This window comes from Bombus fervidus, chromosome 8, assembly GCF_041682495.2.
Source record: "Bombus fervidus isolate BK054 chromosome 8, iyBomFerv1, whole genome shotgun sequence".
NCBI lineage: Eukaryota > Metazoa > Arthropoda > Insecta > Hymenoptera > Apidae > Bombus > Bombus fervidus.
In genome coordinates this window covers 4,293,412-4,319,594 of record NC_091524.1, presented here as the reverse complement: position 1 = coordinate 4,319,594, position 26,183 = coordinate 4,293,412, and the positions used below count along the sequence as shown (strand labels likewise).

Below are 26,183 nucleotides of genomic sequence, written 5' to 3'. Positions count from 1 at the left end.
CGAAATTACTCCCCGACCTTAGTTTCGCTACGCAATTTTCAAAGTGATGTGGGGTCGCACGAACCGGTGGTACAAGCTGGTACGAAATGTTGAACGATGTACACAAAAACAAACGTATACATCTGCAAAAACATTCATCTTCTACGCAGCGCTTACATGATGATTACATCGGTCTTTATAAACATCGTACATTTGTCTAGCATAGAACGAGAGAAAGAAAATAAAGCTACTGATACCGTATATACAGTTTCGAGTCTTGCAAAAGGGACATATAACTCGCTGTACTAAAGTGTTTAACGTTCTATTTTCGCGATACTAAACTTTTAACAATATCGAAAAATTATAAACTCTGAGATGTCTGAACTAAACTTCCCTTAAAAAGTAGAAAGAAGCCAAAGGGAAACAGCAATCAAACAGAGAATAAATTCAAAATTGCGGCGCAATTTTTCGTTCACGATCTCTCGAAAAAATCAATGCAACCACGCGAAACGCTCCCGCACATAAAACAATACATAAGAGTAAAAACTGAAAAAATTGTAGGAAGGAGAATAGATCTTTGTATTTCGTTCCAAGTCAGATAAGTATCATTGTACAGAATGGGCTCATGATGGATTTGACATAGACAAGACATATCCCACGGTGTCCAACGGTGACCAACGATGTCCCACGTTGCAATCCAGTTTAGAAGCATCTAAAATTCTATCCGTGACTTTTGGTGATTCAAAAGTATATAAGTTGGCTTGGTATCGTTTTCCAGAGATTAATCAACTGATTAATTTTTGGAAAATGATGCCAATTACCAGGTCTCACCACGAGGAGGTGACTACGCACGAGACCCGCCCATGGGTTATTTAACATTATACATCGATCTCGACATTCAACCTATTGGCAAAATGTCGAGTTCCGACTCTACTTGACGATGGGCCTGCGTAAAGAAATAGATGTTTCGTAGCTGAACTGCGAAACACATATCTCCAACGCAGCGCTTACATGAATCTTTACAAACTTAAAACAACATACATAACACAACATCTATCTCCCACACAACGATTACATCGATCAGTACAAATATCGTACAGTAATTCGCATCCCTACTGGCAGCATTCGGTATCAAAGACACGTTTGTCTAACTTGGAACGAGAGAAAGAAAATATAGCTACTGACACTGTATAAACAATTTCGTGTTTTGCAAAAGGGACATACGAATCGTTGTACTAAACTGTTAAAAACATTTGATATTCACGACACTAAACTTTTGAAGGTATCGGAAGGAAACTGACAATAAGTTTTCCTAAAAAATAGGAAAATAAGAAGAAACCCGAACAATCAGACAAAAGAAAAATCGTGGCACGCCTGGAACGAACGAGATCGCGATCTCTCCAAAGAACTAACAAACCTACGCGACGTACTCCCGTGCACCGAATAACCCTAGGGATCAGCAGAAAAACTTCAAGCATTAACCTTCGCTCGATTCCTGTTTCGTCGTTCGAAACTTACACGAATTGCGGTGAATGACGCCGATCGATGATGCCAGTGATCCAGTGGTGATTCAGCCGTGGATCCAGCACATAGGCCGGCAACTTAACACACCCCAACTGAACCTGTGGAACCCGGGGAGGGACCGCTGAACAGGATTGCGAAGGCAAGACCCCAACTGAACAGTGGGGTCCACCCCCGCAGGGCCGAAGAGATTTTTCGTTTTTCGTTCCAAGATGGATAAATATCGTTGTACAGAATGAGTTCACAATGCATTTAACATAGGTCTCTATCTTACGATTAATTAAGGCTAAAATGCACGCATCCCACGGTATCCCACGGTGTCCAACGGTGTCCAACGGTGTCCAACGGTGTCCAACGGTGTCTAACGGTTCCCAACGATGTCCAACGGTGTCCAACGATGTCCCACGGCGTCCAACGATTTCCAACGATGTCCAACGGTGTCCCACGGTGCCCACGGTGTCCAAGGTGCCCCACGGCGTTCCACGGTGTCCAAGGTGTCCCACGGCGTTCCACGGTGTCCAAGGTGTCTCGCGGCGTCCCACGGTGTCCCACGTTGCAGTCCAGTATAGATCATCCAAAATTCTTTTTGCGGCTTTTGGTGATCCAAACTGGACCAACGACGTCCAACGGTATCCGGCGGCGTCCCACTGTGTCCAGCGGTGTCCCACGATGTCCAACGGCGTCTCACGATGTCCAACGGCGTCCCACGATGTCCAACGGCGTCTCACGATGTCCAACGGCGTCCCACGATGTTCAACAGCGTCCCACGATGTTCAACAGCGTCCCACGATGTCCAACGGCGTCCTACGATGTCCAACGGCGTTCCACGATGTCCAACGGCGTCCCATGATGTCCAACGGCGCCACACCGTGTCCAACGGCGCCACACCGTGTCCAACGGCGCCACACCGTGTCCACGGCGTCCCACGTTGCAGTCCAGTTTAGATTATCCAAAATTCTCTTCGTGGCTTTTCGTGATCCAAACCGGACCGTATTAGTGTAGGTCTTAGCTTGGTATCAAATTATTGTTTTCGTTCTCCAAAAATTAATCAATTGATTAATCTGTGAAAACGATTACATCGATCAGTACAAACATTGTACAATAATTCGCAACCGTACTGGCAACATTCGGTATCAAAGATATATTTGTCTAACTTGGAACGAGAAAAGGAAACTGAAACTATCGATTGCATATACAATTTAGAGTCTTGCAAAAGAGACATACAACTCGTTGTATTAAATTTATGAAGATATCGAAAAGTTATATACTCCAACGTGACCACTATATGCTTCTCTTAAAAATGGGAAAACAGGAAGAAGCCTGTACAATCAGGTAACGAAAGAAAAATCATTTGCGTATCTAGCATACATATTTAATATGCTATGATACGTTCAAATATGTAACTGAAATGTATTTACTGTAAATTGATAAATCTGAAACAAACTCATTTACTGGATTTGGTATATGAAAGAAACAGACATCTTTAAAACGAGAACATTTTATGAAAAATAAACTACTAATAGTGGTCAATTATAGATCAAATTACTATTGATTAAATGTTAGCAAATATAGAGAATCATTTGTATCTTTTTAATGGAAACTAGGCTTACGTTAAAAACAAGAATTTTAAGTAATTGAATTTAAACTGAATTAAAACTTGAAAATTTCATTTGAAATAACCAAGATGAGAGAAAATCCGATCATTATAAAATCACTTGCTTTGTCTTTTAACTTTTAACTGTATCTGTTATTTCCTACAACGACATAGTGACATACAACATAGTGAACCTAAAGATATGCACATAAATCATTTTTTGCAGAATTTTTGCTACAAACGTGACAATGATCGCGAATGAATTTTTGTTTTATGCAAATGAGATTCGAATATTTATAAAATTTTTCCATTACTGTTAAAAGATTGAAAATATCGCAGTCGAAAAAATTCTAAAAGTTATGGCTCTAAGAACGAACAATCACTAGCATTAATTCTAATGGCAACAAATTAAATTTTGAAAAATATTTCAAGCCTTCATAGCAATATTAAAATATTTAATTATAATACTTTGTTACGCATGAAATCGCTCACAATTTCATACATGTATATATATATATATGTAAACTCCCTAGAGTTCAGTTGGGATAGGGACTCTTTTTGTTTTACGGGTAGCACGACGTTCTTTGTTTCACGGATAGAGCGACCCTCTTATGTTTTACGGACTACCATTTTTGAGAAGCACGCATTTTCCCAAACGGACGGACAGAGAGTAACATTAGAGGCAGACAAGATTACAGAATAGTTATTTAAAATATTGAAGACTGACGGAGAAAGATCGGTAGCTCAGGACGTTGAAAATCGATTCTCGATTTTCAGGTAAACATTGTACAAAACTTGTTATTTCTCGTTTATGTAATTTATTGTTGTTTATTGTTATAGATGGATATCAATTGTTGTTTATTTTTGTATTTTATCTAATTACGTTCATAATAAAAAAAACTCGATTTTCAGACTTCAGAATCGATCCCTGAATTATCCCAAGATTAACGATATTACATATATATATATATATATTACATTCGTAATAAAGTTCTGTATTTTAGCAGTCATGGTAACGTTAACATTGACAAAGGAATATGTTTTATTTTTAGTAAGCAGTATTTTTAGTAATAAACGTAGTAATAAGGGACGTGATAATAAGGGGCGCTGAAAAATAAACAAAGCAGTAGCCAGTCGTTTTCCACTTTATATAAACCCGTTCAACAAACCGTGAGTGGAACGGAATATTCTTGTTTCGCAAACGCTAATTTACTACTAATATTTATAAAGCAGAAAATTCTCAAAATCAAACGCAAAGAGTGCTTCGTTATATCTGCAATATTAATTTATTTATCATTAAAAAAAAAATTTCCGAAATTTGATATCTACGCACTCGTATTTAAACAATACGCAACACTAATAGCGAGAGATTGTAGTGCAACCATGAGGAGGTTGCCGATGAACGATCACACTTGTACAGTACGATCACTCTTGTAGCTGTATCGTGTGATCCAGAAACAGTGTTCGACAAATACAGTCGGAAGACATTTGGGAATTTTGTAAACGCAACTCTACTTAACAAAACGCGATTATTCAGTATCGCAACGCTAAAAGGAAAAATAATTTAGAAATCGCGATGGAATAATATCGCAACGCTAACTCTTAAAGTGAATTCAATGAATATTATTATTTACTACATGAAAAAGCTACGTTAAATATTCCGGTATTGATATTTGCGAAACTATAAAATTAATTGAAAACTAACATTTTTATAATCTAATTTTAAACAATAAAGAACAGGATAAATTCTGATACGTACAATTTTCTAAAAAGTTATAAAAGTTCATAATAAAAATTGCAAAAGACAATCGCGATGGCGTAATTCGCAACTCTAAAGCAAACGCGATTATCATTTTATTGCAACTCTAATTCGAACCGTAATCATTCTCTCGCGACACTAATAAAAAGCCGCGATGTTATATCGCAATTCTAACACAACACGTAATTAATCTGTCGCGACACTAATAAGAAAACTCGCGAGTGGAGGGCCGACATATCGCAGTGCAACCATTTAGAAGGTTGCCGATGAACGATCACACTTGTACAGCTCTTGTAGCTATGTCGTGTGATCCAGTATTCGACAAATTCAGTCGGAGAGTATTTGGGCATTTTGTAAACGCAACTCTACTTAACAAAACGCGATCATTCATTATCGCAACGCTAATTCTTATAGTGAATTCAATGAAGATTACTATTTACTATATGAAAAAGTTACTTCAAATATTCTGGTATTGCTACTTGCAATATTAATTGAAAACACTAATCAGAAAAATCGCGATTTGCCCGATGGGACGATGGACCCTACGGGATGGACTGTAAAAACGGGAAAAATGAATTTTTACTCATATTTTAAATTCTAATGAAAATGAAATAAACGAACGTGACTTAATTTCGTCACTATCAAGTCATTGCTTAAGATCAAGTATATGTATGTCATACAGGTATATTCGTGTAGATATTTACCATTTGCAAATATTCATACGGAATATTAACATGCATATTTATAAATAACACGAATATATCCTCAAGTGTATACTTTAACCTAATTATTAAAAAACTAATTATTATAATCGTGCTGTGCAAGAAGACCTATCCCAAATTAAGAAATTTGGAAAAAAGAATGTTACTACTCACTGGTATAAAAAATTTTAAAATACTGAAAAGAAACTATTGCGTAGTAAACACTGACTCTACAACCGCATTGCGCGCGGTCACAAATATTCCCTGAAAATAAAATTGTTTAAAGGCAGGGGGTGGGGAGGTGGAAAAGAATCGAAACGTCGTATCGACAATTTTCTTCTTTTTCCTATCGAACGTTTATTTTGAAAATACTGCTACTTTTTTACACTAAAAAATTATTATTAAGAACTTAGAGCAAGTATGAAAAATATTAGTTGAAAATTGTGAGAAATTTCTCGATAGCGAACAAATGCTTAGGAATACCGTGAATACAATGCAATCGTTTGCAAGAATTATACTGTTCACAATTAGAATGTATACTGTGAATTTTCGTTATTAGAATACGAAATATACATTTCACTAATACACTATATAAATATTGGAAAATATTTGCAAGAATTCAAAAGTTCGCCACTAAACCTACTTAAAGAATACTGCACAAACGTGCGGGAAACCTTGCTTTCAAGTATTTGTATCTAACTGGTACTAAGTTACAAGTTTATGACGTCAACTGTAGCAAAATATATAATATAGCAAAAGAAATTGAATTCAATAAGTGAATTGTTGTGATGTAACTCAATTTGAAACAATAAGATAATTCGTTAAAAATTCGTTTGAAATAAGAGAATGATTTCATACATCGGAAATAGAACGATAATTCATTTAACCGTCTTTACTTTCATCTTAGTATTTCAAATAATTAAGAAATGATCTATTATGAAATATGTATCAAATATATTTTAAAATAAATATAAAGTTTATATCAAACCTTACCCATGCTCAAATAAAAAGACAACAGAATTATTCATACAAAACCGTCTTAATTAAAATACAGTCATCGTATTGATCATTAAATTGAACATAAAAATTTATCGGATTGATCATTAATCTTCTTTGCGATCATATGTTAATATTCTTCTTACTTTTATGTTATCTCTGTTAACGATAAATAACTTGCACAAAAAATAACTCGAAATTTTAAAAAATGAATGAAATGATTAAATGAAATGACAGTCAACCTCAAATTTTATTATAAAATTATAAAAGTAATATTAAAAGTTAATGTAGTAGCAGTATTATTTAGTAAAAGGACTACTGAAGAGAAATTAAAACAAAAAGTTTCAGAAAATCACTTAATTTCATCATCTTAATGTTCAATGAATCGTTAAATAAACATGTATTCATTAAACGATATTAATAACAAGATTTAAACAACAGCAAAAACGAAATGAAGAAACGATGCCACCCAAAGTACGTCATCAATAAAATGGGGTTACATTAGTAACGAGAAAAAGAACGCGAAGCTACTAACACTGCATATACAATTTCATGTCTTGCAAAAGGGACATACATGTCGCTGTACTAAACTGTTTAATATTCCATTTTCGAAACTCTCAACTTTTGAATATATTGAAAAGTTATAAACTCTGACATGATCCCAATAATCTACCCTTAAAAATAGGAAAACAAGAAGCCAGCACAAATAGACAATGAAAGCAAAATCGTGGCGCGAACTCACGCGACCCACTCTCGTGCACGAAATAACCGCAAGATTCAGTGGGAATGGGGAATAGAATTTAGTCTTCGTTCCAAGTGAGATAAGTAACATTGTACAGAATGGTCTCAGAATGGATTTGACATAGTCAAGACATATCCCCACATTGTCCAATGGTGTCCAATGGTGTCCAACGGTGTCCAATGTTGTCCAACGATGTCCAATGTTGCCCAACGATGTCTAACGATGTCTAACGATGTCCAACGATGTCCAACGGTGTCCAACAATGTCCAACGGTGTCCAACGATGTCCAACGGTGTCGAACGGTGTCCAACGATGTCCAACGGTGTCGAACGGTGTCCAACGGTGTCCAACGGTGTTCAACGGTGTCCAACGGTGTCCAACAGTGTCCAATGGTGTCCAACGATGTCCAACGGTGTCCAACGATGTCCAACGTTGTCCAACGGTGTTCAACAGTGTTCAACGGTGCAGCCCAGTCTGGATCATCCAAAATTCTTTTCGCGGCTTTTGGAGATCCAAACTGGACCAACGGTGTCCCACAGCGTCCCACGTTGCAATCCAGTCTAGATCATCCAAAATTCTCTTCGCGGCTTTTGGTGATCCAAACTGGACTGGAGCGTAGTTCTTAGCTTGATATCGTTTTCCAAAAATTAATCCGTTGATTAATCTTTGGAAAACGATGCCAATTATCAGGTCTCACCACGAGGAGGTGACTACGCACGAGACCCGCCCATGAGTTATTTAACATCACACATCGATTTCCACATGCAAGCTAATGGCAAGAATGTCGAGGTCTAACTCTACTTGACCATGGGCCTGCGTAAAGAATTATGAGAGTATGCCATACGACAGTTTGAAATAGCTGAGCGATCGCACACTGATAAATCGTGAGAACAATTTTTTCTGTATGATAAGCGAAGGGACGAAGAGAGAAGAGATTTTTATTTTTCGCACCGAGATGGATAAGTATCTAGTATAACAATGTTCTGTATAACCAGGGCTCACAATGCACTTAACATATGTATCTATCTTATGAATAATTAAGGCTAAAGCGTAAGCATACCACGGTGTCCCACGACGTCCCACGGTGCTCCTCTATGGGGGTATTAGTCCAGTTTAGATGACCAAAACAGTTTTGGATGATCTAGACTAGACTATATTAAAACAGCTTTTAGCTTGATATCGTTTCTCCAATAGTAATACTCGGAAATATTAATATATGTCGTTTTCCAATAGCAATCATTATGTGGAAAACGATATGAATTACTGGGACCTACCACGGGGAAGTAACTACACTTCCATTTACGTGTCCCATTTACGTAAAGAGTTTGTAAGCATCGGGAGGAGAAAACGTAAAATTTTTTTAAAACAAAGAAGTAGCGTGTATTGAAATTTATTAATTACAATAGGTATAATGTATGAATCCACATGATCATACTGGAACATTGAACTTATGTTCGGAGAAACCAAACCACGCGACTTACTAATCGTAACACGCACAAATGGATGATGAAACCTCGCTGCCTTCGATTAAATTGCACTTGTTTCTTCAATTCCATGAATACGGTGTTGATTCCTTGGCTTTGAGTGAACACGAAGAATTATATTCCATCCATAGACGCTCAATGGTTACACTTTGCATTGCCATTGAGTTTATAAAAATTAATAGTTTGAATGTTATAAATTAAAATTAATATTATTAAATTAATAGTTAATATTAAATTAATATTAAATTATTAGTTTAAATGTTATAAATTAATGGTCCAAATGTTTTAAATTAATAGTTTAAATGTTATAGATTAATAGTTTAAATGTTATAAATTAATGGCTTAAATGTTATAGATTAATGGCTTAAATGTTATAGATTAATGATTTAAATGTTGTAGATTAATGGTTTAAATGTTATAAATTAATGGCCCAAATGTTTTAAATTAATAGTTTAAATGTTAGAAATTAATGGTTTAAATGTTATAGATTAATGGTTTAAATGTTGTAGATTAATGATGTAAATGTTCTAGATTAATAGTTTAAATGTTATAAATAAATAGTTTAATGTTGTAAATTAATGGTTTAAATGTTCTAAATTAATAGCTTAAATGTTATAAATAAATAGTTTAATGTTGTAAATTAATGGTTTAAATGTTCTAAATTAATAGCTTAAATGTTATAAATCAATGTCTTAAATATTATAAATTAATAGCTTAAATGTAATAAATTAATGGCTTAGACGTTACAAATTAATATTTTAATTCGTAAATATTCTTCTTCGATCTTCACGGTACGGTAATTCAAACACAAATGAGCTCGCACGGGAATCGTGCATTCCTTATATACCTAATGTTCGAAAGATCAATAGAACTGTAACGGTATGTTGATATCATAGAAAATGATTTTTTCATTATAACACGATCAAATTTAATAATTTTCTAACTTTAACTGTGAATTGACGCTTTCAACAATTAATTGTAATAATCATTTTTATGATTGTAATAGTTTTTACAAGCTAAAACTAAATTCACACTTCTGTGGTACTAGTTTTTGATTTAGAACTGTGTTAACTTATATTAAATACCAGTTTATGATGAAAATAATTGTAATATTACAGTCAAGCATTTTAACTATTATAAATTAGGAACTTAATTATTTTCGACCAATGGAAGCATATTGTTATAAGTTAAAAGTATAATTGTTCAAAATTAATCGAGTAACTATTTAAGATTAATAATGAATTGTTATAAATGAATAGCGTAATTCTTATAAATAATTAATTTAATTGTTATGAATAAATAGTTTAACTGTGAAGAATTAATAGATTAAAAGTTGTAAATGAATATTTTAAATGTTATGAATTAATGGTTTTAATGTTGTAAAGTGACAGTTTAAATGTTATAAAGTAATAATGTAAATGTTACAAATTAATGGCTTAAATGTTATAATAGTAGTTATTGAATAAAACACTGACCATTATGTTTATGGGAAATATCGTATACTATTGATGACGAGATTTTGTTGCATTGTACGAGTTGAATCAATAATAAGAGAAATAGCGTACGCTCTGTGACCAGAAATTTGAAAAATTACTATTAATTACCAATGTTTACACTAATTGGAAACCTGAGAATTAACAATAGCTGTTACAATACGATAGTACAACGATAAGAAATTAAAATCAGATTTTAGGAATATTAAATATAAATAATTGCAGCAATATTGGAACTTTGGTTTTTCAAGGAAAATAAAACAACATCGATATTACCATGAAATTGCTTTCCCTGGCGGCTCAATTCCTCGGAATAGAAAATGTTCCTAAAGATCATGCTCACGGACAATCACAACAGCTAACCTTGCACATCACGTGCAGAATGTTAAAGTTAGCAAGACGCAATAGGGAATGGCCGTCTAATGCAAATGCCGTGTCATACCGGAAACTACGGGGAGCTCAGTAAATTCTGCGCGGAAAAAACTATGCACCGAGCCTGAAGAATACGAGGAAATCGTGGATATCCCGACAAATGGCTGGAGGTGTTCCTCCAGCTGGAAGCAGCCGGATTGGTAGGCATCCAATGATAAGCCGCGAACGTGCGCGGAGAGACGGAGCAACGTTGACACATGAATAATTGAACAGCGTATTTAGTAAATAGCTACGGAGAATGGACCGTTCCTGTCCGCCTGTGTCTTCCGTCTGTCTTTGCCTCGTAGCCATACTCGAGTTTCTCTCTTACTCTGTTCACTGCCCATCGTATACATATATTTTCCTTCCTTCTTTATCCGAACTATGTCGTGTCGGGTAACTCGGCCCTCAAATTACCTTTTTTCCCCTCTGCTCCTTGGACTCGGAGAATTTCCGGATATTTGTGCGATCGTTCGTATGGCGTTTTAGGAAATGCAGAAATTGGATAATACGTTCGGGAACGCGTGCTTTTAAAGGAGAATGGGATCGTGAAAGAACAGAGAATCGATGGTAATTTCGGAAATTTTTTCCAGTAGAATTATTTTTGATACGGTGTAATATTTTATAATTTTGTTTGACGTTCTGTTTGAGACAGATATGGGTTTCGTGTAATTCGTAAATTTTCAAATCATTTTTATCGATCGTGTTCACTGATCAGAACAAATCATTGCTATTAACTGGGGAGGAGAGGGGCGTTTATTACGTTTTGTTTAACGAAATAATTGTTTTCAAATATAAAAAAGTTTACGGTATACAGTTGCTGGTAAAAATATTCGAAACGTTTTGAAATTTCATTTTTCTCGTTTTATGAGACTCCACACTTGACTATATTTCATTATAAATTTGATTTAATGACAAAATTTGTAATAAATATGAAAATGTACATAGTCAAATATCCATTACATTACCGATATAATCATAACAGTCGTGTCTCGTTATACAGTATTAATGAAATTTCAAAACGTTTTATTTTACAAATACGACATACATAAAAGCTTTTTATGATAAGTATTCAAATACTTTCGTAAGGTACATTATATAAAATTTCTGGTAATATTTATTAATCTTGTTTGATGCCTTGTTCCTTTGATCCTTTGATCCTTTCTTTCGACAAAACTTCCAGGAAGACTGTATTTCTCATCAACCATGACACTGTTCTCCAATCATTCCTTTTTATACCCATCCCTCCAACACATCTTTCTACAGCCCATTTCCCGCGATTCATTCGAACAATTCTGTTTCCTGGTTGCATCCTTCGACGTCTAAGTTCTGCACGACTGTCCTCTTGCCATGACACGAGTAACACGTGTTAGACCTCGTAAGGATCTCAGCTCACGTTCGCGTGACCAACGCTCGTGGCCAGGTTTATTAAGTGAATATTGTTCCGACGTCAAATTTCCGGCAAGTTCAACCAACATAACGATCCAAAGACTCACGCATTTCTGGTCAACGAGCTCAGAATTAGATCTTATCTTCGCTTATTAAGAGAAATCTAATCAAAGGAAACACGCATTTCGGACGTTTTGATAAAGAAAGGTTTGCAACAAACAATTCTCTCGTGGCTCGTTTTAATTTTGCTCGAATTACCCATTGCATGCTCGCGTTAAATTAAACGAGACTCTAAATGACCCAATTCACGAATTGGACTTGTAAACAGATATATAAAGATAAAAAAATAAAATACGATCTTTAGGAAAGAATATAAATAATACGTGAAATAGGACAAAAAAAGTATTAGAATAATTTATTTTAGTTTTTAAAAAAATCAATTATCATACGTACCGACCGATCTATGGTTGAAAAAAAACGAAAAAATATTTATAAACTTACCATTTGTTTTCGCTTTAAATTCGTAAAAGCGATAAACGTTGAAAATCCATAGCATATATAGATAATGTTGCTCTCAAAATTAGTAAAAATGCATTTCTTGTTTCTATCAAACATCTTCGTCCCTGGCACTTAAATCGTTCGCCATTCCAGCTGTTCAATTATTCAGTCGAAGAATAGCAACGGTATGGACAATGCGGTTGCTTCAATGGACTTCGGCAATAATGGAGAACTAATACAAAACTAACTAATTGTTTAAACAGTGGCATTCAATCGCAGAGAATATGCTAATCAATCTGTAAAATCAAGTTGCGTGTATTATCTTTGCATGGTGTACACAAATCTCATTGAGAAAAGGCTGAAAACTGTCGTCGAAATACATTCGTCGTCTTTTTCAGTAAAATTATTTCATTCAGTTTTAAAATTATTAAAAACGAAGTATTTGAATGGAGTTTGGTGCACGTTATGAAAGTTCATGACAAAGAGGAACGTGGCACACGTGGCACATGATTCATCGATGAAATCACAGAGCGGGTGTCGTTCGTTATACGGCTGAATATCGATTAATGAACTGCGCTACACATATTCGGCGTAAATTAAACAGTTTCCTTGATAAATGAACAGGAAATCCAGTGCGCCGATGCGCAGAAATAACTGGCGTGTCGTGCAACGAGACTCGAGCGCTTCCAAATCCGCCATAAGGGGATAAGTTGATTGTTCCCATAGCTGCTCGATAAATAACACCATCAATGACGTTTAATCGTTCGATATTATTTACTTTCGCTCGTTGTTAACTCGGTGATAAATGTTGTTGCCTTGCGGCACAATATCCTCGTTCTCCGAATTTGATTGGGATACTTTTTAAACGGAAGAAAAATCTCATGAAATATTTTCATTTGGGCCAAATTATTTTTGTTTAATCCAAATTCGGACATTTTCGAGCACCAGGTGTGGAAAATAGAAAATCGAGACGTCTGACAGAAAATCGAATTCGTCAAGTTAATCGGTTCACACGGAGGTTCTCGTCATCTACGATTCTAAAATTGAAATGCAAAACGACGTGGCTATTTTTGGAAGTGAACGACAGGATGAATGACCTCTTCGATCAGTCTGTACCTTTTCAATGGCATGAAAATCGTATTGACAGATGTCAGTGAAAGAAAACCGGAAACGCAACGACATCACGTCAGAAATAGGTTGCAGGTCCTCGAACCGGAGAACGTGTGCCATAGAATTCACAAAACTATACAATAGTAGTTTTTTGTATATTAGCCAGATATTTTTTCTCTTTTCTTCTGCTCTTCCATTATAAAGTTTCTCTTTCTTCGACAAACTTTCGAGAGGAAGTTTCGGGAAAATTCGCTTCGTTCTGTCGAATAGCAGCGATCCTGAGAAGCGTGGTGACTTTTTTCAAAATATTTTTCTCATGCACACATTTTCCACCACTATTTTGCAGCCCTTTGTAAATTATCGATTCTTTTTTAATATAATCTAGTACGTTACACTGGCTTTTATCGAGTTAGTTAGTTCTATATGTGTTCCGCGTGGTCAAACTATAACCGGGGCCGTGACACGTTACAATTTTTTCATTGGCTAAATAAATTGCAGTCGAACGAAGTTACGCGGAGCGGATGGTGACACCGAGCCAGTGATAAGCGAGATATTTTGAAATCTTTGCAAACGAATCTGAAACACGAGGTCTCTCTGTGAAATAAACGAGCCAGAGTGACGTTCGTGTCACAGGTAGAACTACACATTTCATCGTTAGCACATAGTACAAAAAGTAGCAACCATGGCGTCATATTCAAGTACAGATTTTGTCAATGACACTAGTCTAAAGATAAGGATTTACAGATCGCAATTTGGATAAAATCTTGAAGAAATTAAAGTTCTAAATTCATAAACATAAAACATAAAAATAGATATAAATAAATTAAAAATAAAACATAAAATATAAACATAAAACTGCACAAAGATTCTAAGAACAGAGCAAATATTCGTCCCGAGCGTCAGTGGAGAAGCGCACGTCTGTGGCCAAACATCCAGTGGTCAACGAGCTCTTAAAAAGACATTCTTGTGCACCCTCGAAAAAAAGTTGAAAATCAAATTTTACGAGTCTCGAAAGATTTTTGACAGCGATATTGCTTTCCCACTGCTCGGTATTCCTTCCACGCACCTGATTTTTCTTCGAGCAAGCAAGAAAATGTTTACCTATAACCTCGACCTCGCCTAGCTCGCCAAGCTCGAGAGAAATTTACAGGGATGATATAACTTTGCAAGTTCTTGTTCACGTTTTCGTTGCTGTCTACGATGCTAGGCAAGGATAAAAGACCGGATAGCTAAAATATAACACGCGATGCAGAAGATCTGCAACCAAATTTAGAGGAGCCGCAATGAAAGTATAAGTCTCCCTGTTAAAATTTATCTCTGGCTAAAGAATTAAAGATACAAATGGTCCGACGAAACTGCGTATGTTTATGCATATATGCATAATTCAAATGTTCAAAAATGTATAGAATATATTATAAATGCATGTTCACTATATAACCAAAGTACTCGTATAATATTTAGATGGTGAAACAAATTGAAATATGAATTTGCATAAATATACGTAGTCTAGATATAATTGATCACGCACGAGGTATTTCGTATGCCAAGTAATATTAGAAAAGTGAGGAAACAGAAGCTGTGATATTTTTATCTGTCAAAGATATAAATTTTTCGAAACACCTTCTCATAAATCACTTTCCACAGCTTCGAATTACCTGTCACGCGTTATATATCTTAAAAAAAAAAAAAAAGAATGGAACATAAAATATTAAAATATCAATTTCGTTATGAAATACTTGTACCAGAAAATATAGTACCAATTTATTCGAGATTTATTCAAGTCGTCAATGCACCTTCGAAGTGAAGTTGCCCGAAGCATTCGACGAGACGAAAACAGCCGAAAGATCGGCGTGTTCCTGTTTCCAGGACAGTTGGTACGTGAAAACGGGTTCACGATTTTACACCGGCATGGACGTAGATGCAAAAGCAATTAACAGACGAATCTGCTGGATGAGTAGCAGGGCGTGGGTTCGCGTTATACGATGCTCGTTGTATAGGTCACTTCCGGTCGGTGTACTTTCCAATACTATTCGGCAAACAAGCGCGTCATATTACGGAAGACTTAGAATCGACCCCTTGAGATTATATAATTTCACGCCGCCTGGAAGAAAAAAAAATAATCTGTAAAGAAAGAAATTAAAATTCATGAAAATACAATAGATTCGAGTGGTGACAAAAACCAGAAAAGAATAGAGATTAAATTCCCATTGTCTCCCACGAAGTTCGCGGAACCATGAAAACGATAACTAGTCGAAACGACGAAGAAATTGGGTTACGCTGTTTCGTGAAACTCGAGCTACAAGCTCAATAAAAACACTGTTCGGAAGATATAATTGGTCGAAATTTGGTCCAGGCAATTCTGACGATTCTACAAAAAAAAACCTCGTAAATTAAGCAGACCGCGATTCCCGGGTGGTAATTAACGGAGAGGATTTCCAAAGTTCTTTCGGATACCCGCATTGTAGACGATGATCGTTCGTGTGCAAAAGCAGAGAGCAGAAAATACGTTGAAGAGAGACTATTGGTAATTTGCTGGAACATTGAACAACGACACGTTGTCTCATTATCGAGTGATTATGCGCTGGAGAATTGGAGCGGTCGAGTCGCGATCCGACGATTAATTATGCCACACGAAACAAGTCCAAGCTTGGCTATCTATTGTTGCGGAAATGTTTGGTAAAATTCTCATCTGATGAGAATGATGTTTCAATTCAGGAAAATTTGGGTCGCGAGAAATTTGCAGAAAAATTTTGAGAGATACAGAATTCTTGATTATAAGATAGAAATTTCTTCGTATAGGATTTTTTCGTACTTTCTTATACAATTTTTCAATGGTATTGAGTAAACTTATAGAAGAAAAGTGAATGGAAGGATCATTTCGGCGTGGAATTTAGGGTTACGAACATTTCTGTTCGCAGGCAGGTTTACACGGCCTAACCGGACATATCGAGTTCAACGAAGGGAAGCGTAATAACTTCAAACTCGATCTGCTGAAGCTGAAGAAGGAGGAGCTGGTGAAGGTGGGCGAGTGGAAGCCCGGATCGGGCGTTAACGTGACCGACGTTGGTGCTTTTTACGAGACCACCGCCACTAATATCACCCTGGTCGTTATGACGAGAGAGGTAATTAGTAGGATGCTTGTGTAAGCGCCTGCCACATTACGTTCCCATGAAACACTATCAGTATGACTTTATATAGTACTTTGTACCAAACGTGAACAAGTTCGTAATAAGTTTTATTACATTGTACTATATAATTTCTATCACTCTCTATTATTTTCTTTCACGTTTCATCAGCCTTTTAGTCCTATCTTTATAGAATTTTTATGGTCTGAACGAGACATAATCTTGAAGAACATTATTGATCCTTATATATTTCTTTTCAATTCTTTAAAGAATTCTTCAATGATCTTAAATGGTAATTAAATGTTATTAAATCTGTAGTTAAGTTTTACCTTCATAAGAAATAACGAAGTTAGCAACACTCTTCAAAACTGTTTTTCATCTAAATTAATTATTCAACAGAATAATAATTTTCAAGACGTCGTTTCTCTCAATAATAAATATAACGACGTTACTATTTACCTTTCGAATATCCTTTCCTACTGATCAGAAGCAGAAAAGCCTGTTTCCTCGAAAGAAACTAATTTCACTCGGTTCCATGGTCAGAAAGAAATCGTCGCGAAGATACGAAGTAGTCCCGCCCTCTCCATTTTCCAAGATGAAAAGGACGAGAAAGGGAGAGAGAAAAGTAGAGTTAGAAGCTTCCATCCGAATCGTTCGAATTAGAACGCCGAATGATACCAAACGCTATACGTTTCATACTGTCGATGCCGGGTCTTATCGTTGAATAAGAATCTTCTCCTTGGGTAAAAGAAAGCCGAGTTCCATCCCCTAGCCAAGTTTCGTGGCTGCCATTTTCCTTTTTCCATTTCGCTCTTCCCTTTCGTTTGTCTGTTTATCTTGCGACACTTGCGTGCGGGTGATCCATCAAAGGAATCTTATCTTCTCGCAGGAGAAACCGTACGTCATGGTAAAGGAAGACAAGAATCTGACGGGAAACGCAAGGTTCGAGGGTTTCTGCATCGATTTGCTGAAGTGGATCGCAGGCCAGGTCGGGTTCCAATATGCCATACGACTAGTCCCCGATCATATGTATGGTGTTTACGACCCGAAAACCAAGGAATGGAACGGCATCGTTAGGGAACTTATGGAAAAGGTAAACTTCTCCTCACATGCGGAAAGCTCATTATTTCTGTCGTCTCTGTGAATTGTGTTGACGTTATGCGTTTCGTGGTCGATATTAAACAGAAACTGTGTATAAAATTGTCAAAATGCTACGGTAGATCAATCGTGAAATTGATCTGAAATAACAATAAAGAGCAGAAAAGCAAAATATGAAGAATAGAAGGAATATTCCAAAAATTGGGAAACATAAGTCAGAAATTAGAGATTGAAATTTTTGGTTTCGACACATACTTGAATTCAACGCTAGAACCGCCAAATCTTTCAAAATGACAAATTTTTAATGTTTCTCGCGAAAACGAAGCTTTCAGACGGATACAAAATATCTAAATACACAGTATACAAGCTGATTGTTCGACTGTCAATGTAAAGTCTATTACAGAAGAGGAAATATCTTATCATGTTTGCCCGAAGCGCGCATTCTGTTACCAAGGTGACTCGATGAAATTGTATGTCTTCGCGAGCAAGGAAAGGAAAAAGTAACAGACGCGGGAGGAAGTGCTGCGGACAATTTTATATGCAAAGTAGCGGCCCAATGCTGTCGTAATAAATCCATCCCGTCTAGACTTTCATTATGCATGCTTGAAGCCTGAGAGGAGCATCTAATTTGGCGTTTTCTAACGGGCAGCCACGTATCGGATATTCCAATTCATAGAGACCATCGCATCGGGCAGATGTTACCGGGTGACATCTGAATTGTAAAAGGACACGGTTATTAAGTTAGAATCTCATGTAGCCGACTGCTCTAACAGCCGTCGGATAATTTATAAAGGCATCTAGCCACGGCCGTTACTATCGATCGGTTCGACCAAGGATTTTCCTGGAATATTAATGTCCCGTTGCAAAAATTCGTCGAGTTTAATCCACGGCAAAGCTGTCCGTACACACGATATTATACTGAATTATTAAAGATCCAACAGAAATTAATTACATCGCCGTTAGTCGTTCGCTATTGCAACGCAATGTACTCTGTTAAGCTGCTGCTGAATTCCCTGTAATTTCTATTACCTATAATTCCATCCTCTTAACGGTAATATCTAATACAGAATGATTCGATCGAAGCAATACCATATTTCATCCTACGGGCGAGCAAACGAAACTACGAAGGTCTGGAACCTAAGTAGTATAACCCTGTATTTGGTCTGACATCGACCGAATGACACAACCACACAAAAGACGTAACTTAAAGCGACAGAAACGCTCGTGTACAAGGTTGAAGATATAAAAGCGAGAATGCACGATGAAAGGGGAGAAAAAGCTGAGCATTTTCTGTGGTGGGAAGATAAGCGTCACGCCTTGGGGCGCCAAGGTTGCGGATGGCTCGTGGCCGTATTTCGTACGTCTAACCGCAACTGCGATACAAATGGATGGTGGATTTCGAAGATTGCCGGTTCATAAAAGATGCAGGGCAATCTGTACACGATGAAAGCGCCTGCCGCCTTAACCTAGAAACCGGCGGGTCCGTAAGTAGATCGTCTTGAAGGAAAGACGTCATCGTCGGTGACCTCACTGTACCAGGTTCTGGTCTGCTTATAAAAGATGCATTCGCTATTTTGCAAGGCAAACGTTTGCCTAGGTGAACATTTGCCAGGCGAGTCTTTGTCGATGATTTTCGTCGAACGACAAACAACGCCCGCGCTTTCCTTCTTTTTACTGCTGCTAAAAAATATTATGCCGAGGGTGATGCATATAAGAATCATCATTTTGTGTTGTAGTCACAGACAATACTGACGAGGTATCGTTCAATGAATTTCAATTTCGAGTATTTTCCATTTGAACTTTCGGACGGGTCGTGTTCGACGAAACGTGCAGAACTAAACAGAGAACTCCCCGTTTTCATGCGAGAAATTTCCCTTTTGCCCACAGAGAGCGGACCTGGCTGTTGCGTCTATGACGATCAATTACGCTCGGGAGAGCGTGATAGATTTCACCAAGCCGTTCATGAATCTCGGTATCGGAATTCTGTTTAAGGTGAGTCGCTGTTATCGTTCGTGTATTCGATGATGATGAACTAACTTGTAACTTCCATTCACGATGCAATATAGTATACATATACCAATCTTCGAGAATCTCGATCTTGTACGGGCCACTCAGAATCCAAACTGATCAATTTCACTACCCGTAAGCATCTTAATTTCACTAACCATATACAGGACCGACGTTCGATTCTCAAGAAACGTAATTTCATTTATCGGAAGATGATACAGTAGTTTCTAAGGAAAATTTGCAAAAACAGTATTTCTATCACCACTTTGCCATACTTTTCAATTTATATAATCGATCGATATGGATTTTGAGCAGCTCGTAAGTATATCACGCTTTGCAAAGATTCACAAAAATCTTGAAAATTATATTTTCTCTACGATCAAAACCATACGATTCCAAGCGATACGAATCATCGTGAAACTCTTTTGCACTATTCGTACGGCATTGGATTGAGTCGTGATAGGGACGAGATTCTCGATGAAATCGATTCGTCAGCGTAGAACGTTGCTGAGAAAAAGGCCCGCCGTACGGCGGGAGAGTGGCATGGGATCCGTTTTAATTAAAATCGTAGCGTAACGTAATTTAGGTGCCCTCCAGCCAGCCAACGCGGTTGTTCTCCTTCATGAACCCGCTGGCCGTGGAGATCTGGCTGTACGTGCTGGCCGCGTACATGCTGGTGAGCTTCACCCTCTTCGTTATGGCTCGATTCAGCCCGTACGAGTGGAACAATCCACACCCGTGTCTGGCAGAGAGCGACATCGTCGAGAACCAGTTTAGCGTCAGCAACAGCTTCTGGTTTATCACTGGCACGTTCCTCAGACAGGGCAGCGGGCTCAACCCCAAGGTACATTCAACGAGATGCTCCGTCACTGGGCTATTTCTGCTGTTCAATTACTTCGTGTCACGAGGACCCCGGACTAAGCGCAGACCCTTGTCCCGCTCCTTTTATAACTGCTCCGAAGTTTGTGGATTCTTAGGGGATTTCTGTAAAATGATGGTCGAATCGAAAGGAACAGATAAGAATGTCATACACAAGGTGTCTCAGTTGTATTCCGCTCTAAAGCCTTGAAAGGATGTTCTATGATTGTAGAAATGTAGGTCGTTTGAAGATTTATTGGAGAGCTATAAGAAAAGTAGAAAATACGATGCGGACCATATCTAGCCTTCAAACGTCATTCGATTTCATATCACTTGGCTTCATATCATTTTATGTGTAAGTAACTTTAAAAAAAAGGATACAGAGTATATATTAATATGTGTAACGAATTAATGCGATTGGTTTATCAAGATAAAACAAAATCGAAATAAACGTGCTAGAATAATACATTAATATTTTACCGCTATTAATGTTCTATCGATAATCTCGAGATCCATTAACATTCCCCTCCGAATTTCATATTTTTCTCGCAATTTCTCTAAATGACCTTACGCAATATATTTTTCTTATTTATATCTGTATATTACGCTGACGATGCTTGGCTAAGAAAACTGGCACACCAAAGAGGAATACAATTTCTTTGTTCATACAAGATCGACAAATTCGTAAATATTCTACAGAATCCACAAACAATTTTGCGAATCCAGCTATCGATTTAGTTCCACCTGGTCCTTCGGATCCATTTTCCAATACTTATCGATGATCTTTCGTCGAGCGAATAACAGAAATCAGAAGCTGTCACGTCTGGGAGCACCGATTGTCGGCGGTTTCCGTGGACTCTCGATGGCATTCGAAAGCGCTGGGCTAGAGACGAACCGTATTACGGTCCATATTCGCTCGAGTCGCAGCCCAAATCACGATGATTCGCGCTCCAGTTTCGTCTGATGGGTGAAACGACCGGAGAAAAAAGAGAAACGAAAGGATAAAGGAATCCGTCTACCGGTTAAACTTCTGCAGTATGCTGAGACCGGCTATTGTATTCCGTGGCTAGTGACGGGCCAAAGAATAGAAAACGGAATCTCCGATTTCTCAGCGAGATAAAGGATCGTCTTGCGTCGCCATTCACGAGGCTGACAGAGGGACGTAGCTGAAACAGTTATCCTCGAAAAAATGGTTTTTCGCGTGAAAAAATCGTGAATAAACGACACGGAAAAGACGTAGAAAGGTTTCGCCTGGGGACCACGAAACGAGGGGAAAATCGGCAGATGAGAAAATGAATTGGGCTTTACTGGGCGATAAGTGGGTAAAGGGAGATTATAGAGAGAAGAATCGGGGATTAGTAATCCGGAAATACGTGTAATTGCTGCAGGTTTCCGGGCGAATGCCGTCGAGGCTGTTCTCGTTCATGAATCCCCTCGCCGTGGAGATTTGGTTATCCATGCTGGGCGCTTACGTGATGGTGTCCCTAACGATTTGGATAGTGGCGAGATTCTCGCCTTACGAATGGATTGAACCGACACCCTGCCCAAGCTGCAAATGTCCGCTACAGGTAGGCTCTCGTCGAGTGGTGCTAATCGACTATGGAATTGAATCGAGTGAAATCGACGCAGAAAGGTGTCGTGAAAAGACGAATTAAAATTTCAATCTTAATTTTTTTCTTTTGCGGAGAAAAAGCATCATCATACAGAATATATAATATTGTATTACACATTATAAGTTATAATTCAATTGTGAATTAAGATGAGAAAAAAACAAAAATTTCTTAAATCTTTGGCAAGTTTGAGAAAATATATCAATAGATGAATGTGTTGTTGGTTTTTAACGCAATGCAATTAAAACAAGTAAGGTATTGGACGATGTATTGCGAGGATACATATAAAGGAGATCGTATCGTCGTACGTTTCTGGTAGAGACGTTGATTTTAAAATTTTCAATGATTCGAGGACAGTCTAGAAGACCATTTAAACACTAACTCTTCACATCCTGTTTGCTCATAAAGAGACTCTCTATATTCCAATGATATAAGACCAAGAATGGATATTATGAGCTCATAATTATAATACATAGAAGGTATGGATTCATTACAGTGCTTGACAGCTATACGTAGAACTCTGTGCTGAAATATGGTGCTCAAATTGTGGATCCAATATTAGCCTAATTAAAGTACAATATAGTAACTTTAGAGTGTTTATATTTCAGAAGACTTTGACAATTCTCGCAATGAAAATTCAATTTTCAATTCAAAATTTAAAACTCAATGTCCCGTAACTGCAGGATTTAATATTTGTAGGTTTTGTAGTGAATATCAAGTCTGTGGAAGAAATGATAATTAGATTGCGTATTGATCTATTAAAATTCGAGTTATATTCGCAGTCCTCGCAATATCTCAATGTATAATATATTCTTAAAAATTGTTTCAATCATTCAGGTTACCAAAATTAATTGTATAACGTTGATATGAATTTCGAAAAGTATGCACGAGCAATTGGAAATTCTTTTGCATCACTGTTACGATACTGAAAATTATTCTAAAGCCATCATAGAGATTCTTAGTCAGCTGTAGCATCGTTGAAACGTCGCATTGTTGAACAATCCTATTCGATACTCACGACCCTTTCGATCGCTCGAATAACCGCTAACTACTTACGGACAGCTTGTGTAATTGTCCTTGAAATTTCGCACCACTTGGCGGGGGTCCCGATGTCATCAGGGTAGTCACGTGAGCGCGTTGGATCCTGACAGCGACGACATTCCTCTACTGAGAACGGTCAACGAGTTCACCCTGGCCAACAGCTTCTGGTTTACAGTCGGCACGCTTATGCAACAGGGCAGCGATCTCAACCCCAAGGTAAACGTGTCACCACAGAGTCCGGCAATCGAGAACAGTCACTTGTACAAATAAAACCTTCGTAACACACAATCGGAAGCTCGTTGATTTCTACGAATCCATTCATCTCGAATCTATGAATATAAACCAACGTTATTCGACGAAGAACGACACACTCGCGTGAATTGTTAGTAGAACGATTACTCGGAAAGATTCATAAATTTTATAGGTTGTCAAACTCGCGATACATGGAGTATAGATCTGACGAATAAAAAAGCTCGGGGCGAGTGATATAGAGTTGGAGATCAACGCGGTAACGCGAGTTCTCATGATTTAAAATCGACTAGAAGCATCTCGAGACACATAGTTGAACTAGCAACGATATCACGAGACTGTAAAGTAACTTGTATCTTGTAACGATATTATCCGCCATAAAGATGACCATTTAAAACGACCTCGTGAAATTCGTAGCATTGTCATAAAGGTGGCAAGTGTGGAGGCACAAGCCGCGTGCTCTTAACTGCGTGCTTAGAACCGGGCCACAGGAAAGCCTGGTTTTATTTGCCAAACAATTACGGAAACAACGCAGCTTTGCCCTCGCTCTGGCCTTTATTTTCTGGTTTCTTTGTTTCGTCTCATTCGGTCCGTTTTGAAGGGATGGGGAGAGGGCGAGGGAATGCAATTTCTCTAATTTCTTCTCGCGTTTCTGAGGACACTAGTTTCCGTTGTTTTTAATCTCAGTGGAAGTGTTTTCATCCCTTTTCATGCGCTTTCTTTGGAGAAATTAGGTTTCTAATTCCATTTGTTAAACTGGATTCCTGGAGAACTTAATGTATGTTATTTTTTAGTTAAAAACACACCACAGAGCATAAAACAAAGACAGATATTTCGAATCTCGTGTTTATCTAATATTTCATTATATTTCCAAGACCGTGAAAGCGAGTAGTCTCATTTTTCGAAAAATTTCAAAGGAAGATGATCCATCAAACTTGAGCCATAAAATGGGACGAAGTCTAACGAGCTTCCCTATTTAACAAACGAGAAACACCGTACAAAGCGCAGAAATGTTTCAAGCACCATATGAGTACATCGTGTGACTCTAAACGTAGACACAACGAGATCAGGAAACAGATACTTTCGTTTACATAATCCGCGGATAAAATTGGAGGATGTTCACCGTTCTATTTGTCTAGTATGCCTTTTACTTCACGTTGAGAATAGAAGAGCAAAGTGCCTTATTCACCCTAGAGATATCTCTTTTTGTTATCGAATACGCAGAATCTTAAGCAGACGAAAGATCTTTTCTCATTCAAGTAGTACGAATTAAAATAGCGTGGACACTTTAGTTGCACCGACGAACACGACAGGAAATCTCGATAGAAACAGAACGATCGAGTATCGAGAGATCGCATGTCACCCCTGCATGCACATAGCAGCCAAGCACCTTACATTTCGTTCGCCTCACTTCCGTCGTATCGTTTCCGCTGACAGCTTCTCCTTCTTCCTGTTAGTCCGACTAAATCCAACGGAATTCCCGCTAGAATAGATTTCTTACGATTTGAAAAGTTTTCATTCGCAAGCTTAAGAAAATTTCTGCAAATCATTTAGGAAAGAGAGTCCTCTCTGCGCGGGAAAAGTTCGAACGTGGAGCAAGTAGTTTCGCGTAGAATTCGACAACGAACTTCTCTGGTAGTCGAGATTTCTATGGGAAATCTTCGTTTCTAATCTTTTCTAGTTCATGTGCGAAGTTTGATAGATTAGCAGGTTGCATAAATGGAGCGATAAACGTTCGATGAGACAGTTGATAACTTCGAGAACAACATATTTTTGCAACAACATATTTCATAATCGCCATGTTCATCGTAAGTGCCACGTCCGGCGATAAAAACTGCATGTAATAACTGTTTACGAAGCTACATTCGCAGCAGGGGTTAAAATGCTTTATAGGGCGTTGAAAATTTGCCTCGAGCTTGATGTAATAACGTTACATGATCCACGATGCGGTTAATTCATCTTACACGCTTGGTAGCAATTTCGAAACCCGCTACTAAGTAGTTGCAAAGCAATAAGAGCGCTCTAACTGTATAAGATTTATTTTAGAACCCCTTCTGATTAACACCATTTTCCAAGCAGATGTGATATAGTCAAAAAGAAATCCAATTTGTACCGAATTACACACAGTTAGAAATTGTTCGTGCGCCAAGAGTTTACTATATACCCTTTTCCACTGAATTGAATCTTCCCTGTGGCCACAGACATAATACCCAGCGAGGTGAAAATGGTTTCTAACGAGACGAGAAACACCTGTACGACATATGGTGCTAGCCGGCTCTGGTGGCATGTGTGTACATGCGGGGTTGTCGTTGCGAAGTTCACGGAGAATGGCGATTCTACGCGGCTACGAGCTCGATGAATCCCAGACATCCGCGTAAAAAGGTCAAATTCGAGAGTGCTCGTGCGAGATCGCGATCCCCTCCTTTCATTGAAAATGCTGGAATAAATGGGAAAGCGCGGGAAAAAGCTCGCGCCGCACGGGTACCGCGAGAATTCCTCTCGCTGGAAACTTATCGTT

General features: G+C 37.7%; 1 protein-coding gene across 6 annotated transcripts in view; it reads left to right on the top strand.

Moving 5' to 3' along the window:
• LOC139989611 (glutamate receptor ionotropic, kainate 2) overlaps nucleotides 1-26,183 on the top strand; it is a 160,534-nt gene that overhangs the window by 115,922 nt on the left and 18,429 nt on the right. For 5 of the 6 annotated variants that reach the window (XM_072008034.1, XM_072008036.1, XM_072008035.1 and 2 more), the window contains exons 9-12: nucleotides 16,596-16,799; nucleotides 17,692-17,895; nucleotides 19,788-19,892; nucleotides 20,494-20,751. In XM_072008034.1, the coding sequence (XP_071864135.1) occupies nucleotides 16,596-16,799; nucleotides 17,692-17,895; nucleotides 19,788-19,892; nucleotides 20,494-20,751 (771 nt within the window). Of the gene's footprint in view, nucleotides 1-16,595; nucleotides 16,800-17,691; nucleotides 17,896-19,787; nucleotides 19,893-20,493; nucleotides 20,752-22,153; nucleotides 22,334-23,494; nucleotides 23,633-26,183 lie in introns of all 6 variants that reach the window. The other variant, XM_072008039.1, reaches the window with a different exon arrangement.